At 36.3% G+C, this 25,063-nt stretch overlaps 3 protein-coding genes across 5 annotated transcripts; 2 read left to right on the top strand and 1 right to left on the bottom strand.

The window, feature by feature from the left end:
* LOC124433578 (coiled-coil domain-containing protein 171-like) lies at positions 1-12,307 on the top strand. Of its 2 annotated transcripts, none has more exons than XM_046983371.1 (29): positions 1-253; positions 331-464; positions 616-692; positions 1,424-1,711; positions 2,042-2,130; positions 2,231-2,271; positions 2,465-2,559; positions 3,363-3,455; positions 3,756-3,850; positions 4,025-4,229; positions 4,371-4,482; positions 4,568-4,659; positions 4,837-4,926; positions 5,008-5,169; positions 5,545-5,583; positions 5,728-5,898; positions 6,355-6,438; positions 6,508-6,612; positions 7,103-7,592; positions 8,025-8,165; positions 8,421-8,656; positions 8,756-8,950; positions 9,316-9,507; positions 9,886-10,031; positions 10,803-10,977; positions 11,138-11,359; positions 11,452-11,546; positions 11,837-11,950; positions 12,049-12,307. In XM_046983371.1, exons 2-28 carry the CDS (start codon positions 344-346, stop codon positions 11,904-11,906), a joined length of 3,921 nt encoding a protein of 1,306 aa, XP_046839327.1. In that variant the 5' UTR covers positions 1-253; positions 331-343; the 3' UTR covers positions 11,907-11,950; positions 12,049-12,307. The 2 variants fall into 2 exon arrangements, with proteins under 2 accessions (XP_046839327.1, XP_046839326.1); XM_046983370.1 differs by having other exon boundaries at positions 11,837-11,902.
* Positions 12,097-17,699, bottom strand: LOC124433580 (neuronal acetylcholine receptor subunit alpha-10-like). The gene is made up of 8 exons (XM_046983375.1): positions 17,494-17,699; positions 16,952-17,126; positions 15,111-15,328; positions 14,888-14,932; positions 14,600-14,709; positions 14,091-14,274; positions 13,717-14,002; positions 12,097-13,222 (listed from the first exon to the last, which is right to left on the bottom strand). Exons 2-8 carry the CDS (start codon positions 17,016-17,018, stop codon positions 12,600-12,602), a joined length of 1,533 nt encoding a protein of 510 aa, XP_046839331.1. The 5' UTR covers positions 17,019-17,126; positions 17,494-17,699; the 3' UTR covers positions 12,097-12,599.
* LOC124433579 (neuronal acetylcholine receptor subunit alpha-3-like) lies at positions 17,497-24,997 on the top strand. Of its 2 annotated transcripts, XM_046983373.1 has the most exons (8): positions 17,621-17,683; positions 18,594-18,741; positions 21,403-21,514; positions 21,580-21,764; positions 22,758-22,802; positions 22,935-23,044; positions 23,381-24,279; positions 24,401-24,997. In XM_046983373.1, exons 2-8 carry the CDS (start codon positions 18,712-18,714, stop codon positions 24,646-24,648), a joined length of 1,629 nt encoding a protein of 542 aa, XP_046839329.1. In that variant the 5' UTR covers positions 17,621-17,683; positions 18,594-18,711; the 3' UTR covers positions 24,649-24,997. The 2 variants fall into 2 exon arrangements, with proteins under 2 accessions (XP_046839330.1, XP_046839329.1); XM_046983374.1 differs by lacking the exon at positions 18,594-18,741 and having other exon boundaries at positions 17,497-17,683.
* The last annotated feature ends 66 nt before the right edge of the window (positions 24,998-25,063 follow it).

The following is a 25,063-nucleotide window of genomic DNA, read 5'->3' on the forward strand; positions in this document are numbered from 1 at the left end:
CAGACTAAACTATGAACACTAACAGTAGGAGCATCGAGCTTTCCTGCTTATGATAATTTATATGGTTTTACTCGCTTTTTCTTTTTTATGATACATTGTTTGGAATAGCAGTATGTTTTATCGTAATTTCTGTTACTGTCAAAATATTTTGAAGTTACATCATGGCGACTCGAAAACGTTCACCAATTTTATATTCTACTTGGAATTTAGTACAGAAAATTATATTTCACTAAATACTCTGCCATGAGACAAGGTATGCAAATTTTAACCTAGAAACTGGCAAGCTGTTTTATTAGTTTGACACGGTCATATATTTTGCCTTTGTTTTAGATCCATCTTCAACATGATTTCAGAAAATAGCGTTCATTTCACTTTTGATGGTGGAAATACATATGATGTCGTTGAACCCCAAACCGCTGCAGAAACTCAAATGAATAGTTCAAGATCTATTCACTCTGAGAAAGGTTATATTGCACTTGTGAAACTGTCTCGTATAGTTTATACTTGGTTTCCTTAACAACTACGTACACTTAGGCCACACTTTACAGCACAAATTATGCAATTTCTCAGACCTGTGAGAGAAAAGTTAGCAAATATTTGATGCTTTTTTTATAGAAATCGAAAGTCTCAAATTGAAGATTGCTCAGCTTGAGGCCGAAGCTTTAGACAAGATAAAAATTTTCAATGAAGAGGTTTGAGATTACATTATGCCCTAATGTTTCTTCTCTAGTTCTACAGTGACTTATGTATTTTCATGCTTGTTTTATGAATACCATTTTCTTTAGTAGAGTATAGAACTTGTGTAAAATATGTATTAAATTACTTATTTGCTAAACAACTTCAAGATTGGCTCAGAGAATTATATAGTTAAATTGAATCGAGTTGGTCTGCCACTGATTACTGCTACATCAAAAAAAATTACGTGAACTATGCGTAAAAGGGATTCACCCCTGGCAAAGCAAGCCCGATTATTTACTCCTGCTTTGTAAATTTTTGCTCACTGTGAAAACAAAAAACAAATAATGATAATGCTGTGAAATTTACAAAGCAGGAGAAAAAATTGCAGGCTGGCTTAGCTATTGTAATATACTACAAAATTCCAACATTAATGTGAGTCATCTAAAACTGGAGGAAACTTTTCAAATTTTGTCCAATAATTGATTAGTTAGCATACGAAGTGATATAGTTGCTACCAAAACAATAATCCAGAAGTGAAGTTCACATTCAATGCCAATCATAACTCTCGAAACCAGTTCTAGTACCTTATCAAGTCTTTAAGTGTGTCTTGCCTATGTTTTCAATAAATGTAGGTTGGAGTTTCTATAAAAATATATTTTTTCCATGAGATTTTATCTTTAATGGCTATCTATGTGGTAAGCTCTCCGCCACCCTGATAAACAATGTCTTTTCTTTCTCCTGTTAGAAGAGTACTCTTGAAAGCAATGTGGTTCGCCTCAGGGCCCAGGTGGAGCGGGGCGAGGCGACTCGCCAGAATCTGGAGTATGAGTTGACTTTGGCAAAGAAGAACGCTAATCAGGTGAAGAGGCTGGCTGCAGAAAAGGATGGCGAGGTATTAAACAATATGGCCTCGTTGAAAGAACAACTCTCGGAGAACATGAGTAGATTTGATCAACTTGAAAAGGAGCTTGAAAATTGTAAAAAGTCACGGAAGAATGAGACTATTCAATGGAAGAAACATCTGGAAGTGAAGGTACATTAAAGTGAATGGTTTGAACCCAAGAGTATTGTGTAGCAATATCATGTAGATGTTGATTGTCCTGCTTAGTGCAGTCATGGGAAGGAGTGTTGGTGTTCATGTTGACTTCCTTAGTGGTGGTCATCTTCAGAGTCGAGAGAATAGTGAAGAATATGTATATACTTTGAAGATGGCTACCACTATGTTAGGATGTCAGAAAGTCAGTCAATTCCAATGCCAACTGTTATTCTAAAGAACTGCGTCTAAACGATCAACATCTGCGTTCTTGGAAACTTCGATGAATTCTGAGGTTTTTAACTTAATTCACTTCATGCCTTCGTGTAGGATGATGAATTGAATAAGATGGCTAAAAAACTGGAAGATTTTCAGAAAGAATCGCTTCATTTGAATAAAATGCTGCACCAACAACAAAAGTAATCATTGTCTATGAACGAAAACGATACCAATAAATGTCCCATTTACAACTCAATCCCTTGTCGGAACGATTTTCGGAATTTAATCTCAATTTTTTAGCGCTCTAGTGGACATGCAAGAAAAATGTTCGTCTTTAGAAGGTCTGTATGTCTCTTAAAATGTCGTGAAAGTATTCTTGGCGTTTACACACGCTCGTAAAACTCGTCTTTTGAAACACTGCTTGTTGGTAAAAAGCTTAACTTCTGTCAACTTCATTTTTTGATGGTGTAATAAAAATTGCTTGCAATTACTTGAACTGAAAAGCTTTGTTTTGCATCTGTTGTTGCATTCTAGCGCAAAGACAAAGTCAAAGCAATACATTACGTCATCAGGCTAAAGATATCGAGTTTAGCGTTGAAAGGGAGGAGAGGCTAAAGACAGAACTCGAGGTTTTTTCAAATATATTGATTTCTTCCATGTATGGAGTTATTACGGTGAAGTTAGTTGTAGTAACGACCACAGACCTTGGGTCATGAATGTTTGGATGCCCAGGGGCTTGGAAAACCGTGGGTGTTAGAATGTCCGAAGGACACCCACAAAATTAGCTTCTCGCTTCAACGTTTATGATAAGTGTACCAAATTTTCAAATTTATTGAACGGGCACCTGGAACCAGGGAAATTTTAAATGGTTTGAACATTTACGAAATGACGGAAATGTGCAAGTCATTAGTATGTAATGAAACACAACATAACGATTTTCATAATGTTTGCTCGAAAAAGCAGAAAAACCGATTGAAAATAAGTACCGTGAAACAATTTTATTGCTATTCTAAGTTTCTTGCGTTATGACATGACGAATGTAGAACACCCCTAATTCTTGAACGCTTCCAAAGCCTCTGTGGATGCCTATGTGACGAAGTAACACGTGACCGTTTCAAGTTTGAAGCAACTTGAATGACGAATTCGTCCGCAATTGAATAATCTTTTCATAAAAACAGGGAAACAAATACCTCACTCCAGCACACCTGCTGAGAACACGTGGCCGATGTACATTCCTTTATATATTTTGCGAGACTTCTGTATCACTCCGTGCTTATAGTCAACTATTAAATGGCTTGAAAACGTGTATTAACAATTCTTTAAATGATGGTTAAGATTTTAACTCACTTAATATATCAACTTTTCCCATCTTTTTTTCACTACTTTTCAAAACTGTCGTTTCGAATGATTGTCATCACGTTACTCGTTTTAGCAAGCTCGCGAAAGAATAAAAAGTCTCGAAGAGCATGTTGAAGCTGAGAGAGCGTCCCATTTGGAGACGAAATTTAATTCTGAAGTCATTCAGGTTTGTTGTACATCTCGCGTGCTTGAGATACGTATGTGCAGCAGGCGAATTTTTAAGCCCCTCCCGCTAGCAAAATTTCTGCACCGGAGAAAAGATGTGGTAGCAAGCTCCAAATATGAAATTTTTCATATTTTCACCTTACTATAATGATCTTTCTACCTCACCACGTGAAGATATGTTCATCTGACCACGAAGATGTTTTTTAGCTTACCATAAAAATCTTTCTACCACGCCATAGCGATATTTTCATCAGTTCACCATGGAGGTGTCGTATTTGATTTATTTACTTCTCTTTTACAGCTTCGAGCCAGTGAGCTTGAGGCCGATGCTGAAGTGAAGTCGACTTCATTGAAAGAAGCGATGGCGACCATTGACAACTTTTCTCAGCAGAACAAGTATTGGATTCTCTTTCAACTGTCTTCTTTCTCGCAATATTGATCTTCCCGCATTACTAAGACTTACAGCAATGCAATTAGATTCATTTTTCAACAAGCTGGAATGAGATGTATTGTTTATATTCTATGTAATCCAAATCAGAACATTGTAATTTGCGTTCCTTTTTGTCGCAGAGATTTTGAAGAAAGACTAAAAATTGAACAAGAAAGTCATGCGGACGCAGTTGCAAAACTGACCAAGCTGCAAGAAAAGTATGTCGTGGAGAAGAAGAAGATAAAAGGAGATCTGGAGGAGAAACAGAATATCATTAAAGAACTGTCTCAAAAGCTGGAGGTTCATCAACAAGATTTTGACACCTTGAAACGAGAACTAACGCAGGTATAATACTGTACGCATGTTAAACGTGAAATAACCGTTAACGGAAGTTGTTTTCGGATGCGCAATAAACGTGTTCCTATATTAAACAAACGTTTTCCTACGTATTTCTTTAATTTCTCTCTTCTCTCTCTTTTTCTCCAGGCCAAAAGGCATCAAAACGAATATGACATAAACTACAATGAGTGTGTAAGCCAACTTCAGTCTTTGCTCACAACGTTTGGTGGATCAAAATCGCCGGGAAAAAAGAAACTTGGTAAATGAAGAACTCAAGTAAAGTTGTGTGCTGTCCATATATGCTATTGATGCAATGCAATCTCTTTATCTTTGCTTGTTTCAAGGACGTGATAAAGACGATAGCACACATTTATTTCATGATATACGTCAAATGTTGTTGGACTTTCAAACTTCACAAACCAACGCAGTGAACGAGGTTGAAGATGACATGTTTTCTTTTATAATGAATAATCTATACGTGCATGAAGCAAGTAGACCTCACGATGTTTACGTTCATCAAGAAAATAGTTAAGAAAATCGCTCACCATTGAACAGGGACGTATTATTTGTATGATGTTTTTTTACTCTGTTGAACGTAGTTTGTGTTATATAGGCAAAACAGTTGAAAATAAAGCTGGAAAACCTCACCCGTGAAAATAATGGCTATCAGAACTTAGTATGGTCGAGAGATCAAGCTGTCGAGGTGTGGAAACGATATGTATTGCATTATTCGTAACGGTTGTGGTGACAGATCGTTGTTTTATTGTTTCTTTTTTATGTACAGGACGTTAAACAAGCTGCAAAAAAAATGAAAGAAGAACTCTATGAGAGTCGATTACAGCTTACAGAGAAGCAGAAAGATTGCTCTAAACTCGAAATACAAATACAGGAAATGAAAAAAGCGTCAGATGAGGAACGTGAAAAATCCTTTAGGCACAATCAAGAGGTTTGTACGTGTTGATTGTCTGTATCTATACCTCAACGAACAGTTTGTGATGCAAATATATTGGAGAATAAGAAACTGTTAACAGAAACTGTTCAAATAGTCATTCTCAAAGTTCACAGTACTCATTACTGTTAATAAACACACAATCAGAAACGCCTTCATGTGAGGGAAGGTGTTGCGATTGACGAGTGTCAGTCTTGAACTTGATAAAGAACTTGATAAAGAACTCGAAAAGCATGTACGTATATATCAAAACCTCTTTTGGCATCATCAAAAAATACAAGTGTATTAAATTTATGTGATAGTAAAGATATAGATGTGCGGTTTTACTATTCGCACCGCAATGGACGTTGTTTTATTTACCTTTTTTATTAGGTGTCAAAGTTGCAAAGCAAGTACGCCAACGAGAACATGGTACTAAATAATATAAATAACATAGCCATCATCAATAGCATCCAATCCAATATGAATTTAGCCCCATCCGCAATTGCTGTTGTCACTTAAGAAGATAGATAGCTTATTCTAATCAATTGACTATTACCATACATTTATTTCCAGACCCGCTTGTCGTTTCTACACACGATCTACCAATGCCTTGTGGCAGGGCAGACCCATCAACCCAATCTAAATGGTGGATCATATCAGGAATTCTCTTGGGAAGATATGATGCGATTGTTGTCCGATCAAGTCTCCACTCATATCTCGGAACTTAACAGAAACAAAGAGAAGGTAAACGATGATATGATATAGCATAAAAACACCTTGATATACACTGCGACATTCAAGGTTGCGATTGGTTCATTAATAAAATAGAGACTTTGTCGTGGTGGCAAATCTGAAAATCGTTTTTACATGGTATTTGCGATCTTCAAAACGATTTTCAGATTGGTTAATTCTTAGGACACGTGTTGGCCTGAATGATTTTCGCATAGATCTCTCTTACGTAGGGTAGACAACCTCAGTGTGACGATCATTGCATAATTTTCATCTGATCAGACTGCTCCCGCAAAAATATTTAAACAGCAAAGCTAAAATAATACAGAGATTATTACCGACAAAAAGATTGAGTCAGCTATCAGTTTATTTTTTTATAAGCGGTTAATTCAATCGTGCTGTCATGCAGTGTGTGAAATATATTTATAACTGATGAAGATTGTCACTGCTCATGGTCATGTCAACGTTTAGGTGAAATACCTTGAAGAAGCGCTGGATAAGAAAGATACTCACATTAAGACTACTCAAGATGAACACGAGGCTACGATTAAGAAGGCAAGAAGAAGAAAGATAACGATAGTTATAAGTGAAAATTTTCAACTCGTTATTTTTTCGTTTGCATAGTTATCTGAGACTCTAAAAGAGAGAGAGATGACGTGGAAGACACAAAGTCGTGAGATGGAGGTGCATTATGGGAAATTGATTACGGACCTTCATAATCGAGTTCAGGTGCGAAACTGGATGGATTGTGGATTGGGTTCTTTCGTTCAAAATTTTCTTTCATGAAACGTAAAGCATGCTTACTTAAAGATACCCTTGCAGTTTTTATACTCATGTCAATGGATGTGAGCTGCTCTTCAAATTGGCTTCAATTGATTAAAGGTTGCACGGTCTCCCGTAGAATGTGTGAAAAAGGGTTGGCAACGGTCTCCCCAAGAATGTGTGAAAAAGGGTTGGCAACGGTCTCCCCAAGAATGCGTGAAAAAGGGTTGGCAACGGTCTCCCCAAGAATGTGTGAAAAAGGGTTGGCAACGGTCTCCCCAAGAATGTGTGAAAAAGGGTTGGCCGTTTCTCTGTGATACTGATATTCAATGTTAATTTTAGCTCATTTTTCAATTAAACTCTAGTTCCCAATCTCAATACATAACTTCGAAACTGCAATAACCGCTAGTATATTTGCTCTTTAAATGTCTTACTCGACAGTAATTTTATGTTTTAGAAAACGCAGGGCGTTGCTGATGAATCTTGGCAAAATGTACAACAGTTGAACGCGATGAGAGAAGAGCTTGAAGTGCAAAATAAAACGTTAAAAAATTCACGGAAGAAGTACATTAAAGAGAAGACAGCTTTACTTGCTTCGTGTACCTTACTCGCTGGCACTTTATGGCCGCTGTGTAAGCGAATGGAGAATTTAATAACTCAAAAAAGATCCCTTACCGACGTCAATTTACGTCTCTCGAAGCTACACAAGCATACAATATTCCTTTGTGATACGCTAAACAGTGAGCTCAGTGATAATGCGAGTTCAGTGCTGACCAACAGTTCATTGTTGTTGAAATTTCGTGTTGGTGTGATTGTCATCCTTGCATTGCATCGTTTTATCAACATTACCAGACGACAAAAGACCTGCTTTACCGTGGCTGTAGGCATTCAGACAAGTCTCGTTGCGCTTTTTAGAGAGCCAAAAACCGTTGGAGCAGATTTTCTTGGTAAAGTATAAAAACAGTTCCTGTCTTGCAGGCATAAAATCAACCTTAGGTTTACCAAAACAGGAGCACTTTTAATTCCTTTGTTTGCATTTACGCTTTGAGGATAAAAAAAACAAGAAACTTTTTTTCCATTTTTGTGCTATTTTTCATCATACCATGATATAGAAATGATAATAAGTTTGCACTGCCAAATGTGATGCATTCATGTTAAAATAAGCAATCATAGATCACTTTTTGTGTTATAAAATTTTGTGATTTGTAGTTTTGCGGTATGAAATAAATTTATGAAACATTTTATGGTTGATGTACAAATTACGAGTCAAAAAGCGGTGTTTATGTATTACATTTTGCAATATCCTTAAACCCCTAGTTTTATACTTGATGATAAAGTTTCCGTGCTTCGTGCGTCTTACATCCTTTCATCTCCTACAGGAATTTCCAAAAACAATCACGTGCCTTTAGCACGTGGTATGGAAATGTCTAGCACGTGGGTGAATGATGATCAGCTGTTGTCCAATGTTGTTACGAGCATGAACGATCTCTGTGAAATGATTATGCGACGCGCTGATAAAGGTTTGCAGAAAGAGAGAACGTTTTTAACCAGAATTTCAACATGGCATCGGCAGAATATTAGTTATTATACATTATTATGTATTAGCTACTGCATTTCTATATTACGCACCCAGGGATGCATATTTGGGTTTATAGGACAATGGGAGTTTTTAGAACATAACCTAAGATCAGCTGAGATAGACATCACTGCAGTATTGTTTACCCTAACCCCCATTGCTATGTAATGTACTTTGTAATGTTCCAGTATCGTTATAGATCCTTCCTACTCTTGGAATCCCGAGTTCAATGAAGGTATAAGAAGAATAGCCAAGCATTGTTATCAAAACTTATTGTGGCAACTGTGGGCGATATTTGATGACGATAGTAAACATTTACCTGATGAGTCTCGTCATCATTCCAGTACTTGTCTTACGGTCCTTCTTGGTAATGGTCTTCAACGGTGCTTGAGAAGAACTGGCAAGTCAAAACATTCTCGTTACCATAACCCCGAGGTGAGGATTGTGGAAGTCAAGTTTCTCGTGACCCTTCAATAAAAGTGAGCACTTTGATTGAAAATTCATTAAATTGTGCATTCTTAAACTCTACAACAGGAGGTGGTGAAGACGCTGCAAGGTTTTGTCCTAAGTCTAACCCAGCGTCTTCACAAATTGGAAGTCGAAAGACGAGATTTGAGAATGAAAACGAGTGATATAAAATCTGAGAATGAAGCACTAAGAACATCGGTTGAGAAAAGACAACATGAAAATGAGAAAGCTCTTGGAGATGTGGAAGATTTACGGCACAAGGTACATAATTTATAGATTAAGTAGCTATAACACACGAATCTACATCGTGAAATCATAATTCTTTTCAATAGTATACTAAGTACTCTAATGAAAGAGAACACTTACAGTAGGTGTACATTCAAACATACATTCTTTTCTTGGTTTCTTGAAAGCACAGTCAAGTGCATGCAACAAGACATTTTAGATAAACGAGAACATTTTAAATTGTTAACATGTTTCTAAAAAAACCTACGCCGTTCTTGTGTATGATCACTATCTATTCAATTCCATTACAATGTATTCAATTGGAAACAATAGTTTGCCAAATTATGTTAAAAAAATCAAAATTATTCTCGTTTGTATAAACCGTCTTTCATCCTTTTCAGTTAACTTCCGCTGTTCCACGCGGCGAGTTTGATAAGCTTTATGCTGAATTGACCAACGCTCTTGAGCGTGAGAAACGAGCTCAGGATATTCTAAATGAGCAATCTGAGCAACTCAAGATCATGGAGCAAAAGTTAAACACAGTTCATAACAATAGTGAGGAAACGGCCATTACGCTTGCGCAGGCCGTCAAGGTAAGCATCTTACACATGTCCACATAATGGGGAGTAGGCATGCAGCCCATTGGCTGAAAGGTGTCCATTCTCTTTTTCTCAGACTATGACAAAAAGCTTCTTAACAAATTGCATGGTGCTTTTTGTTTCATTCTAATCTTATATACTGATTTTAGCGAAGAGTTTAGTCGCGTTACAATGTAATTTGCGAGCTTTGAAACATTTTGTGAGCCTTGAAACCCTGATATATTTTTTTACTATCGAATGGTTTTTCTAGAAAACCCGAACACTTCTATTTAAGTGAACCTTCTGTTTGAGTTTCTGTAAATCTTAGCTTGTAACCCAAATCTTAGATAAGAAACTATCCTTTTGCGAGTTTTTTCTGCAACAACCGTTTAGAATTTGTCCGAGGCAAGGATGGAAATCAAGCGTAAAGAACAAAGTGTCCGTATGATCACAAAAGACAGTAGACTGGCTGAGAGCGAGAAGAGGTTGCTACAAGAAAAACTAAATGATGCTGAAAAAGCAACGAATGCAGCAGCGAGGTAAGTTGATTTTTGGCACGTCTTTCGTGTGTCTTATGTAGATCTTGGATGAATCTTGAAAGCACTGTAATTGGGTGTCATGTGTGTAGTGGAAGCATCCTACTTAGATTTTAGAGAGATCTGCGTCCTTCTTGAAAGCACTGTAAATGTATCTCATGTGTATAGTGGAAGCATCCTACTTAGATTTTAGAGAGATCTGCGTCCATCTTGAAAGCACTGTAAATGTATCTCATGTGTGTAGTGGAAGCATCCTACTTAGAGTTTAGAGAGATATGCGTCCATCTTGAAAGCACTGTAAGTGTATCTCATGTGTGTAGTGGAAGCATCCTACTTAGATTTTAGAGAGATCTGCGTCCATCTTGAAAGCACTGTAAATGTATCTCATGTGTGTAGTGGAAGCATCATACTTAGATTTTAGAGAGATCTGCATCCATCTTGAAATCACTGTAAATGGATCTCATGTGTTTAGTGGAAGCATCCTACTTAGATTTTAGAGAGATCTGCACCCATCTTGAAATCACTGTAAATGGATCTCATGTGTGTAATGGAAGCATCCTACTTAGATTTTAGAGAGATCTGCATCCATCTTGAAAGCACTGTAAATGGATCTCATGTGTGTAGTGGAAGCATCCTACTTAGATTTTAGAGAGATCTGCATCCATCTTGAAAGCTTTGTGAATAAATCTCACATTCATAATATAGTAAATGCATCCGGAGTAGATTTTTACGTCTTTTCTCTATAATTTTAAATTACTATTTTTACAAACGAAGGGAAAAAGAAACCGCGCTCCGTTATTTGAAAAACGTTCAGAAACGTTTGGACGAGAATAAGACAGCGATAAAACAGACACGTGATGGTTTCTACGATCTGTCGAAGTTTTTGTTAGGCGACACAAAACTAACGACGGAGGGATGTCCTTTGGGATCTACATTATTGGCGTGTCAGGTACGTGAATAGAGCTGCGCCCGTTTATGATGGCGTCTGGGGATTTTGTTTCATAAGAAAAAATCTACTGAAACTTACCACATTTCCTTTCATAGCTGCTGCGATTTTAAGAGTTTTTATCTTTCTATTTATGAAAAGCTCTTATTTGTCTTTCATATAGAGTGTCGTGAATGGTTTCCTTGAAGTCCACCAACAGACATTAATCATGGTCACTCGGGCAGATGCAGAAAAACAAGCCGCGCAACTGAAGGTTGAAAATCTTGAAAGAGACGTGACTTCGTGTCAGGCTCATATCAACACTCTAAAAGACGAACTGACTGCAGCCTGTCAAAGACACTGGAGTGATGACGAGGATGTTCATGGAATATCCATTGCACGCAATGTTAGAGCTTATAAAATGATGAAAACTTTTCTCGTTAAATGGGGGTCGGGACTTGTATGTTAAAATTATATCAATAACGTGTTTTCTTCCAGGAACCAATGAGATCTCACGACAAGAAGAATGGCCATAACGAGTCCCGTGATCAAAATGAAAGTGATAGTTACAATCAAGATTTTCGACCTTTAATGTAAGTACATGCCAACTGTAAGTACAAATATGGTCATGCATTTGTATTGAACATATGCTACAGTGCATGTGTATAGCATTGCTGCAGTGAAGATCTTATAGTAAATTTATTTTTAATCTATAACACACCGAGATATATGATCCTTGTCCTTGAAGTTTCCATTTCAATACTTCTATAGCTGCTCCTTTTTATTTGGTGCGGGTCTTATGAACTGTTCACACGTGGGATGTCCTTAATTTATACAGAAATAAACTTTTTTCGCATTCATACATCGTGTTTGTTTGTAACAGGAGATATGATTCGTTTTCGCAAATCAAGTCTCCGAAAAAGACAAGTGACAAATCTTCTCGTTCACGGTAACTGTGCATCAACACTCTGTGTTTTTCACCGTCAATTTATGAATGGTACTTGTCTTATACAATTTATGAATGGTACTTGTCTTATACAATTTATGAATGGTACTTGTCTTATATGTTGAGCATATTTTTTATCTGTGTTATAGAAACGTCGAAGGAAAACCATTTGTGAAAAGTTATCGATCAACGCAAAATTCAAAGAGATAATCGTAGGACTATCGAGGTGCCCTTCTTTGATATTATTTTTATGCTTTTTTGTATCTGAATTTTTGTATACATTACAAGTGATGTGTGTTTTTTAAAGGAAGTAATATATATATTAGGATTTATGTAGAAATCCTCAAATATTGCATGCATAATATATTATTTTTTATATATTTAAAATAAATTTCCAGTTTTGTCAAATGTCAGCTGGTTTTTGATCAATCTGGTTTCTCATAAAACATCAATAAAGTAAAGTATATCGAGAAAGCAAATCAGCAGATGAAAAATTCCGAGGTTCACTTGTTACAATACAATATTCTCTTTTATCACCACCCATTTGACTTTCCGCCTTATTTCACTCTCGTGTAACATGAAGTATATGTATCAAGACATAAAATGTTATTATAGTTCAGCACAGTTTAGTATTTGTCACTGATTTTAATTTACATGTCAATAAGTCATTTAGGCGAACTTGGTACATGTGAAAGAAGGTTTAGCTGGGTATCATAGCGTAGAACGTGATGGCAGAAAATATTATCGTGGCAGCAAACATATAAAAGAAAACCTGATCTAAAACGATCGAAGCAAAATGCCATTCATCTCGTTTCACGTCCACTTTTTGCTCGTTATCAAAATAATCCAAGAGTATATCAACTTGATTTGAAATGCCTTCACAGTTTCCATCATTTGTCGTCTCGACTGCTGCCTTCTCCAGACTCGTATTCGAATTTCGTGGACTGGTTTCACGATTGTCACCACTCCAGCAGGTCGGGTACCTGTCTTTGCCATTTGGGACATATGTTTCTGTAGTGTAGACGTGTTTGTTGTGCTGCAGAAGCTGCGTTTGTTTTGGTCTGCGGCGGTTGTCGATCTTGTGCTTACGATGGGGGAACTTCATGCGGAGTATGGGGGCCAGCACGTTAAATATAAGATATCGAAACCACCTGGGCATTTCTTTAAAGGGATTGTGATGATAGCAACGAAGAATCGAGCACGTTATAACCAAACAGCTTGTCACTTGCAGGAGGATTGCAAAAAAGTATTTCCCAATCAAAGGCGTCGATTCTGATGTTGGTGGGATGCTTTCGTTGTACAGTAACATGAATACTGTCAAACCTTGAAGCGAAGAAAGTAATGAATAAGTACATGTGATGTCAACATATGGTTAGTCAGTGTTTAGTAGTTTAAATATGCTGTTTTGGATGATATACGCGTATATGGGAACATCTTGTGTCCCTCTCAATGTGTAATTTCAGCTTTAACCATCTAAGCAAATAATTGTTATCCGAAGGTGTTTTTCAACTTGGCTGGAAATTTGCTGGATACGGTCAAATTGAAATTTCATTTTTTGATCTGATGATTTGAGTCGTTTTTTAATGAAGCTGATTTTGGTCACTTAAGTAAGACTGAAAAAATGGTTTAGATTATGTTTGAGTTCATAATGAAAGTTTAGATGAAGATTGGAATTTAGACTATGCAAGTATACATAAAGTTTGATGGTTTGACCCCGGAAATATCGTTGATCGTCCCGATTAGTTCAGTCCTAAGAAGAACTGTTGGTGTTGGTGTTGACTGACGGTACTCATCCTTAACTAGACGGTATATCCTACCTAGCAAAATTGTCATGACCAGTGAAATGCGTTCACCCGACTCTGGTGGAAGGTAGAACGATAGGGCAGTTAGTGCGCCCAAGATTACACAAGGTAAGATAAGATTATTCATATAAAATCGAACGCGACGTCTAATGTTTAGTGTGTACGTGATATCAATGTACGAGATTGGGCAACATGTGTATTTAATGGAATTTCTTTTGGCTGCTGCGCTGATTAGTTTCCATTCTCCGTTGGCCGTGTACGTCTTCAAATCTGCTGTCTCTCTCTGGGGCTGGATGTCGACCTGCTCCAATAAAATACGACATGACGAGAAGTATGCACGAGTTGTACTTTACTTCAAGATGTATTCAAATGATTTCTAACGTGCTTACCTCCTCTCCCGTATAGATCCAAGATCCAAACTTGAGTCGACATTGCTGTGTGTCGAATGGAAAATCTTTGATGTCTATATGACAAATGCTTTTGATCTCGGCAGGACAGTACCATTCTGTTTGGCCATCATGGTGTATCTTTATCATGTAATTACTGTTATAAATTGCTGCATCGTGTCCAATGCTAAACAATAGAAATAGACTGACATTGTTTTCCTTTCTAACTGCAGACACGAATCCCGAGATAGCAAGCGAGTTTGTTCAAACATCTTCATGATGGCGATCTTTGCTCAAGTAACGAGCATTCATAATCAGGTAAGAATTTTCGTCAACTTTTACTTCTACATATACATATATTTCTGTATTCCACATCATGAAAGTTTGGAGGAATACTTTATGTACCAACCAGACTAATTCTCTTGCCTTTTACAAAACTCTGTATAAACTCCCAGTGCAGTTCTATATAAAATATCACCAAATGCGTAGTATTATGGTAACTAGAAATATACCTGTTGTATAGCACAATGTCCGGTTTCCAAATCCTCTTCGAGTTGAGAATGATAAATTTTATTCCGCAATAATCGTTGTAGTCCCACGTGAGATACGGGTTCACCCAAAACTGAAGAAAATATATGTTACACAATTTAGAGCTGATAAAAACTGTTTGCTGTGAAAGCAAAGCAGTCGTTCATGGGATTAATTACATCGTTCCTTCATGGATAACTATTTACAGGTCCGTTAACAAAATGCATAATTTCGTTCATGGTTTTGCGTTGTGAAGATGAAAAAACATTTACCTGTCGTAGCCAAATTTTACTCTTCAACGTTTGCTGTCTACTATCCTAAAATTAGAAAAAAAATATTTTTGCCTATCTTTCCCATGCAATGACTGAATGACATACGTTTCGTCATTTGCCGATTCTTACGTAGGAAGGACCACAATGTTGTTTCCCGCTTTAGGCTCCGATACAATGACTTATTATTTGAGTTATCACAACCATCAAAAACATTTCAACTTACAAGATCGACAATTTGATTGAAAGCCAAATCGAAAGTCACATTCACAGCTGCAGATTTATTTAAGATTGGTCTGGCGTCGGCATTATAATGTTTCATCAAATCAGAGATAAGAATGTGTTCGGGATCCGTGGCCGACGGATGACTCTTATCCACGGTACAATTTTTGACTCCACGTGACCCTCCTTCATTTTCGAACTTCGTGTTGCCCAAAGTATTGTCTATAGAGTAAATGAGAATAGCTACAGTTCTATTTTATAGAACCAACCATAAATCCAACAGAAAACATTCAACCATCTTGATGAATAGTTTACGAAATTAAATGTATTGAAACTTTACGTCTTGTTAGATCTATCTTCAGTTGAAGAGTTTTCGAAATCTTAAGTTTGAAAAATTTTCATTCATTTAAAGCTAAAGATGAGACTACGAGTTTTTATGTTGCGGTTTTTACCGATTTTACTGTTTTGAAGATAACCTTTCCTTTAGATATAGCTATAAGGGCTGTAGTACTATTGATAATTTGGGGTGTGGGGAGAGGGGGTAATGTTTATATGCATGCTATATTCTTTGAAATTTGTTGTTTTTGATGGATGATAATGATAAAATGCTATATGAATTTGACTCTCCCCCCAATTATCTATGGTATTATAGCCCGGTTGTACTTCTTGCGCTGTTATTGCTCAATGTATATGCAGTATTACATTAGTCTTCAAATCATAGTCAGTTTTTTTGTGATTTAATTCATTGCTTTTCTCATTGCTTTTCTTTTCATCATCTGCCTAAAACAACACCCGATTCGCGGCGACTACTTTCTAATTAGTAGCTCAGCTAAACGCTGTGATAGTCTAGAAAAATGGGGCGGGATTATTGATAATGAGCTTATATATGGCAAGACAGCAATGTGCAAACTTTTAGACTTGACATGCTGACTGCATCAGTTATCAGAAGTAGTCACGTATTATTCAAAATCTTCATATATTAAACAATCATTGGATGATGTTGAGCGTGATAGCAAGAATTATTCAGACCGAGGTCAATGTTATCTTCCGAAGCGAAACTCCGGATAACATTGACCGAAGTCGGAATAATTCTTGATATCATGAGAAAGCCGAATTAAAAATTGTTGTACTATTCACCTAACTAACTGAAATATTATCAAAACTGATCAATGTAAAACATTTTGAAACCTCCGCTAATTTGTCCTTGTCAAACGTTTTTTTCAATTTCTTAATCATGCTCAAAATATGTTCAAAACCAGCTTCGTCGCTTTTTAGTGTTTTTCGTATTCTTTTTGTTCAAAAGCTTTCGCACAACGTTTTTAGAAACTGAGTCAAACATTGCTCTTATCTGCATGATTTTTGTTGAACAAAACCGTCATTTATTCCATTTAATGGCGTCAATAATTATATTTGTACGCAGTCACTGTAACTATAGGCTGAATCCAGCTTAAATAGCGAGCGACACGTTATTAGAAAACCTGCATCCTATCAAAAGGCAATTCAAAACGCAAATCACGTTTCACGTTATCTTGGACGGCACGACGTGTTTAAGAATTTCCATAATCCGCTTTAGATCTCGTAAAGTCTAGAAGAATTTAGAAGGCGCATCCTAACTTTTGCTATGGACAAAAATATTGCTCGTTATTTCGAAATTGAAAAAGGCAGACAACGAAAGTAGATAAACAATCGTTGGCTTTTTTGTTTCTCCTGTCGCGTATTAACTATTTTACGTAAAACGCAGCCATTTGGTGTGTTATTGGATTTTTATTGTCGCTTGTTGTGTATAATATAGTGTATGAATTTCAAACATCCTACTATCTTGCTTTTAAATGATTATTAATTTACCTGCATTGATGACGATGATGCAAAGTACCAACGAAAAAATTCGGGAAAGTTCAAAAAAACCTCTCATGATCTGTACATATATATGAAGTATACGTTGTCTTATATGATGCTCTTGCACAACCTCTGTCGTATTTCTGTTTCTTTCTGGTTTGTTTTGTTTCCTTTGTTATCTTTTCTATAGACAAAGAAATTGTGATGATAATTCGACGAAGCTTGAAGTCTCAAGGTATTATTAGTTAGATTTTTTTACCGATACCCCATGATGTTTTTAATTAGCTTAAGGCATGGCCACTATTTATATTTGAAATTCGATTTCATTTTTTTTCCAATTCTCATTCGCAATCGCAACGAGATACGTTATTGATTTTTTTAGTGCTGAAAGGTATTTTGCCTCCGGTTTTTTTTTTCATGGATTGCGCCTGTTTGTGTGGTCGTGTATTGCCTAATACAAGCGCATATGCTTGAATCAATTTGACGTCTCTTTTCATTTTTCATGCAACTGTCCTACGTTATTTATAATTTTCTTTTTCCTTTCAGCTCACCTAGTGTTATCATCCAAAGATATGAAACTTCTGCTACTTGAAGATCCTTAGTATCCGTGGTATCCTTCTGAATGAGTTTAATAACTAGAAACACGTTGAATGCATTGAGTGTCTTGATTTGCTTGAAGCTGGAATGAGGTGAACGAAATTGCCCATCAACCGTCTCCGCGTTATTTGCTTGTAATTGTAGGTAAGTACTTTCACCCAGCACGGCAGAAATGATATATCGCGGATATTCTTTTCAAAGTAAGCCCCCTGCAGTGGAAAGCACGCATTAATCAAAATACATTGCTATTTATACCATACATACGCATGTCTTTATTACTAGTCACGAGACCCAATATTCATGATAGTTACAATATCACTCGACGAGAACTGTTGAGCTAGTCAACTTACATGATGGACTTGCAGAGTCACAGTTCACTGTCGTTCATTCAGCATGATATGATTGAGTTTAGACCACAAAAACACGCTCATTAATATTTAATCTGTAATAGTTATAATGTCACATGTTCACTGCTATAATCTCGGTGGTTTTTTTTTCGTTATCTTTAAATTAAAATGAGGTAGCCTCTAGCGAATGAGTTTAATCAGGTGCACAGTTCGTCAGTTGGATTTTCCCCTGTATTATGTATAAAAACATAAGTTTATCGTTGCCATCGTATGATTTTCGCAATGGGAAATCAAGATTGTTTTTCTTAAAAGACTCAGACGCTGCAGGAAGAGAATTTTTTTAGTATCCTCCCCCTCTCAAAAAAACACCCTTTTGCCGACACTGCTATCAGAGTTAACTTCATTAATTGTGCTTATTAAGAGATATTTCAAAGACAGTAAAAAGGGAATGCTGTCTTTGGTTTACATTTGAGCGTTGTATTGTTAAATGAAACCCCTCATTAAAAATGAAAAGATACACATTTACACACGACATGTAAATTTATTCGGCGTACCAACGAGTCGGAGTTGTATATTTTATATATTAGGCAAATTTGTAGTCGAATTTCGAATATCTCTAACACGAAAAGGATGGACTTTGTTTATCAGAAGTTGTTTAACGCAAGTTTTCAACTTATTCACGGGGTCATCATTTTTTGACTTTGCAGTACACGCAGTATGAACTTCACCCACGCGTGGAACAGTTTGATTGGTTTTGAGGACTTGTCAGGGTTTGATTGGTTTAAAGAATGGTGAAATCATCAGTCACATGACCGAGTCTGATCTATGTGCTTTTTAGCTAAACTTGTTATGAAGGTAAGCCTTGGTGGAAGGTGATACCAAAAAGATCAAACATTATAGCAAAACTCTCAACTTTTTGACAGCGACGCCTTTTACTCATAAGTGTTCGTAGAATGCGGTGTTGCACCCACGCGTGGAGCGGTCTAAGGAAGAGTTTGATTGGTTGTGAAGTTTTTGATAACGCTTGTCTTGTCATAGAGTTGCAAAGGACGGGAAAATAAAAACCCATTTTTAAACTGGTCTGATTTTGGTGGCCCGATTAAAAAGAATTATTATAAGGTCGTTTCCTTTTTGTTTTTCAGTAATTGTTTCATGTCAAAGTCATACCACCAATTTTCTCCTACACGAACGTCGAACGATTACAATTGTTATAATAAAGGCCATCCATTGCTCTGCTACATTTAACTTACGTAGAGAAAAGTCTTTCTATAGTCAAAATACATAAGTGTTTACAAAATCTGATCAAGAATGCATGCTTACCAAATACAGCTGTGTGAAAGAAGAATGACAACAACAAAAGCTTTATGCAGCAAAAAATTTTAAAATGAATACCTTTTACCAGCTGCTCTTTTTGGCGTAAAAGTAATTTATGACGTTTGTTGCTATAAGGCTTTGTATTGCATATTCCCTCCTAAACTGTATTTCCGTGAATGATGACCGTTAAAATCCACGTCTAAAATTAGACACTTTATCTTCAGAAGCTAAGTAAAGAAACCACGTCTCGAAGTGTTAAAATGTTGACTGATTTGGATAAGTGTTTTGAAATTATACCAAGGAACACATATGATCATAAATTATTGATGCTTGTATGCATGCTGTAACTGCTTAAAGTTAGCTGGTGGGCGATATGAATATTTACGAGCCTTGATAACACTCACATCTTGCAAAAGATAACGCCATTTCTTCTTCGAAAATTTCAAAGACACTTCAAACATCAGTCTATTTAAAACGTACTATTGGTCATTAGTGGGTTTTTTGGCTGTTAGTGCAAGTAATTCTACAACATTGACGTGGTCTGCTCGATCATTTAGTTATACTGTAATTTTTTATGTATTCGCTTAATGTGAAAACAATTGATTGCCATAGAAATAAATAATACTGTTCAAATATTTACATAGCAGGACTAAACTCTGCGGGCCGGACACGCCAGCGGGATGTCATTGAATATTATCATGATAAGTTTTTTTAGAACTGTATACAGACATATAATATGAATGTTTTAAATGTTCACGTTCTGTTTATGTGTACATCACTACAATATACAATGTTGTGCATCAACGTTTCGTGTTTTCAAATTAATGGATCCAAACAATAATGTTGTGTATTGTACTAGTTTCTATGTGATGATACATTTCTCCGTCCAAAATGTCTTTATAATTGCACCTTTTGTCTATCATTAATAAAAATATTTTAAAATCACAACAAAACGAAAATCGCCACTTCACAAAAGTATATTTTTTTGCAACGCCTGATTATGCAATGTAAGTGAAGCTCAAACCGGAGAGCAGAGAGTACGATAAGTTTCGTTTACAATGCATGTGTGTAAAGAAGCTTGTTAATCACCTGTCTGACAGCGTCACATCGTTGATATTGCGACGCTTGCTGCAAGTTTCTCTATGTCACTGTGTCTTGCGAAGGAAAATATTTTGAGCTTGGGTGTATCAGAGGGAGGGGAACAATTGGTGAACAATTAAGTCATTAAAGATTGAAAATGCACAGAACGCCATCTAAAAATATTACCCATCATGTCCATGATTTTGAGTTAAGAAATTAGATAAAGTTTGTAAAGATAAAATCTATTGTCACAAAAATTTCATCGTCATTGGCGGTTCTTATCTGGTAATTCTTACCACTGTTTAGACATGGCGAATATATTAAAGTCAAAGTCTGTGTCGAAAATTTATAGCAATGGAAAGCTTAAATCGTTCTTTTCATTAAAAAAAAACATTCTAACTTCTTTCGTATGAATTCTCTCTCGAGGTTTGCATGTCTCTTTTGTGGTGTACCTTTTCCTTTGTATGTTTTTTAACAAGATATTATTAAATATTTTCCAGTTTTCATTTGTTTTCTCTTCATTGATGGATTTATTTGCACGATGAAAAAAAGAACGCGATAGATTTTGATTGGCTACCGTTATTCCATTATTTTAAGATGCATATATACCACGATGCATCATGTTCACCTTTTGCTAACATCTTGAAAAAACGCAATAGATTTTGATTGGCTACCGTTATTCCATTATTTTAAGATGCATATATACCACGATGCATCATGTTCACCTTTTGCTAACATTTTGAAAACACGCGATAGATTTTGATTGGCTACCGTTATTCCATTATTTTAAGATGCATATATATCACGATGCATCATGTTCCCCTTTTGCCAACATCTTGTTTGCGAACTTTGAGTACACACGTGTTTGTCAGAGATACAAAATTCCTTGTATTGATATCTATGAGAATTTCCAATACATCATGTACAACTAACTCCGTTTCACAAAACAGACAAGGCACAAACGTATTTCATTGTGATGCATTGAATTCGCAAATTCTGCAAACAATCACGTTCAAGGGGTGCCGCATTCTTAAAGATATTTTTTGTAGCATGACCAGATTCCTACGTCGTTACATTTCACTTTAATTTAAATATGATGATTGATGTTGTCATAATTTTTAGGATGAAACGAAAGCTGAGGCATCTGTGTGTTCATTTGAAAATATGACTGGACTCTTACCTAGCACTCTCGTAAAATATGCTTCATTAATGCATTTTGTCATTGTTGGAAGAGGTACGAATTTTTATCGGATAGATCTGCTGAAGAAGTTGAGGTGTTTAATGTTTTATGCTTCGCAGATCTTCTACTTCCAAATTCTGTGTCCGCGGCTTTTATATCGAAGTACGAAGATGACGATGTAACGAAGCTTGTAAAAAAGATGTTAGATGATTACAGAGCTAAAGTGGAAGTCATACCCGTGGAAAAGAATAGCAAACCAATCATTGTTGAATTTGATCTCGCATATAGTCAACTTATTGATTTGGTAAGTTTGTTGTATATTATGATCTCTCCTATAGTCATCTTATTGATTTGGTAAGTTTGTTGCATATTGTGATCTCTCCTATAGTCATCTTATTGATTTCGTAAGTTTGTTGCATGTTGTGATCTCTCCTATAGTCATCTTATTGATTTGGTAAGTTTGTTGCATGTTGTGATCTCTCCTATAGTCATCTTATTGATTTCGTAAGTTTGTTGCATGTTTTGATCTCTCCTATAGTCATCTTATTGATTTCGTTAGTTTGTTGCATTTTGTGATCTCTCCTATAGTCACTGTATTGATTTCGTAAGTTTGTTGCATATTGTGATCTCTCCTATAGTCATCTTATTGATTTCGTAAGTTTGTTGCATGTTGTGATCTCTCCTATAGTCACCTTATTGATTTCGTAAGTTTGTTGCATATTGTGATCTCTCCTATAGTCATCTTATTGATTTGGTAAGTTTGTTGCATGTTGTGATCTCTCCTATAGTCATCTTATTGATTTCGTTAGTTTGTTGCATGTTGTGATCTCTCCTATAGTCATCTTATTGATTTGGTAAGTTTGTTGCATATTGTGATCTCTCCTATAGTCATCTTATTGATTTTGTTAGTTTGTTGCATTTTGTGCTCTCTCCTATAGTCATCTTATTGATTTCGTAAGTTTGTTGCATATTGTGATCTCTCCTATAGTCATCTTATTGATTTCGTAAGTTTGTTACATTTTGTGATCTCTCCTATAGTCATCTTATTGATTTGGTAAGTTTGTTGCATATTGTGATCTCTTTGTACGGAGTCAACTTGTTGAGTCAGTTGATTTGTTGTATTGGATCTCTCTTATTACCAACTTATCGATAAAGTAGCTAAGTTTGTTGCATTTCACCTTTTTCATTTGACTTATCTCATTTGGTAAATTTGTGGGTCTGCAGCGTGATACATTCTGGTTGACAATATCTTGATGACTTACCTGCATTTTTAGCTCTTAAAGATTTCTCCTTTTAGGATGGTAAAAACCAAATCCTCACGAGTAACGTCTGGGTTAGACAGGTAATCTCAAAAACTTCAGTCCTCACGATGCTATGATGGCAGTTTCTAGATAAGTTTCTAAAACTATTGGCATTATTCGTGTGCTTTTGCTGAAAAAAAATATGATAAGCTTGAAAACTTTATTTCTTTCAGGCATGGGTGAACAAGAAGGTGATGTGGGATCCAACGAAATATGGTGGAGTTGAAAACATTAAACTAAGTCCACAGTATTTTTGGAAACCTGATATTGTCCTGTACAATACGTAAGTGAGCTAGTTGGGTAAAGGAAAAAGACTAAAGACTGCTGTTTTATTTACTTCATTTGCTATTGTCTTCACTGACACCCATCCTGTTTTATATCTTATGGTTTGTATTTTAGAACGTGTAAACACAGTTCGTGTTCTCTGTCGTTCATTCATCACTACCTACACTGACACACGCTATCTTACTTTGGCACACGCTCTCTTATTTTATATTTTAGTTAGTAGAAAGATGTTTTCGTTGTCTTTAGTTCATTGATCATAACCTACTCTTACCCAGTTCAGGTTTCTTCAGTTTTTTATATTATTCTTTAAAAGTGACAACTTTCACTTAATTAGGATCGAAGGAGGTGGCGAAATGTACAACTTCAACACGAAGGTTGTATTCCAACACAATGGTAGTGTACAATGGAACGCACCTGCTCAAATAAAAACTACTTGTACCTTTGATATAACGTTTTTCCCTTTCGACGAGCAGAAATGCAATATTACATTTGGTTCATGGTCTTACACAAAGAACGCTTTGGACATGCGGCTAAAAGGAGAAGAAGTTGACTTGGCCAGTTACACGGAAAGTGCGGAGTGGAAACTAGTCTCAGTAAACGTGACACGTGAAGAAGTCAAGTTCAATTGCTGTAAACACAAGTTTGTAATTGTTACTTACACGGTTCATGTTCAACGTCGTGTGTTATTCTATTTTAATAACATCATCATACCCTGCATAATCCTGAATATGCTGACTCTTATGGCGTTCCTTCTCCCGCACGATTCTGGAGAGAGGATTTCGCTCGTGATCACCATACTGCTGGGTTTAACCGTTTATATGCTGATATTCACTGAGAGCATTCCTAACAGTTCCGTGGTGCTACCAATCATTGGGAAATTCTCTATGGCGTGTTTCATCGAGATATCGGCCTGCCTTCTCATCACGACCTTCACATCGCGCTGCTATTTTCACGGAACCGACCGTGAAATGCCAAAGTGGTTGCGTTTTCTCGTATTCAGTATCATGGCTCCTACGTTTTTTATTAGAATCCCCAAAAGAGTAGAAGATTTGATTGTTACGGAAAATGAACAGCGGGAAACTGAGCAAGCGAAAACATCCGCTATTGTCACCTGTAGCAATGGTCACCATTTTCAAAACGGTCATGTGATTCCCACCAGACGCTCCTCAACAGGTTTTCTCCATTCTCGCTCAATGCCTCATTTAAAATCGGATAAAGTTCAAATCTCTTCAGGTGTATTATATTCGATGTGATATGATCACTGAAAATTAATCTTTACTCAAAATTAGTGAAGGCCTTAATTCTGCTTTCACCTTACTGCTTTTTCTCACAAGTCAACTCTCTGCTTTTCTAGGTGTTTCAACTGAATCTCATTCATTGAGTAATTGTGCCGATCAAGTTCAGAGGATCGCTGACATTTTAGAAAGATTCGATGAAGAAGCACGCGAAAAACAAATGGAAACAGTAATGAAGGAACAATGGCATTTTACAGCTGTCGTTTTAGATCGCTTTTTCTTTATCTTATTTGGAGTGACAATTCTTATATGTATTGTTTGCTTTTATCTTCAAATCCCCGCAAAAGACCGGGCTGCTAAAGGATGATAAACTACACGGAGAGTCGATCTCCTTTCTGGGGCATGTGTGGTGAATTTTACCAATTTTTGAAGTATTATGCCTTTCACTGTTCTGTCTTATACCTAGCTAATGTCTGACTGGCAAGCATTGATTAATGACGTCATATAATGACCTGTTGAGCCAAATCGTCAGTAATTGATCTGAATTTGAAGACTTTCGCATGACGTAAATGTCATATTATTGTGCTTGTCAACTTTTAGAATTGGACTTTTGTCAGTTATATTCTCGTTTATTTCGACTAACAACATTTGAGCAACAATTTTATGTAATGCTATTCTAGCATTAGCAAGTGAATGAAACAACACATGGAAAGAGATCTTTGTATTTATCACTACTTTATGTGCGCTGACATACTCGTTTTTCACGTTTTATTTGCATACAA

Source organism: Xenia sp. Carnegie-2017, unplaced genomic scaffold (assembly GCF_021976095.1).
Source record: "Xenia sp. Carnegie-2017 unplaced genomic scaffold, XeniaSp_v1 HiC_scaffold_13, whole genome shotgun sequence".
Classification (NCBI taxonomy): Eukaryota; Metazoa; Cnidaria; class Anthozoa; order Malacalcyonacea; family Xeniidae; genus Xenia; species Xenia sp. Carnegie-2017.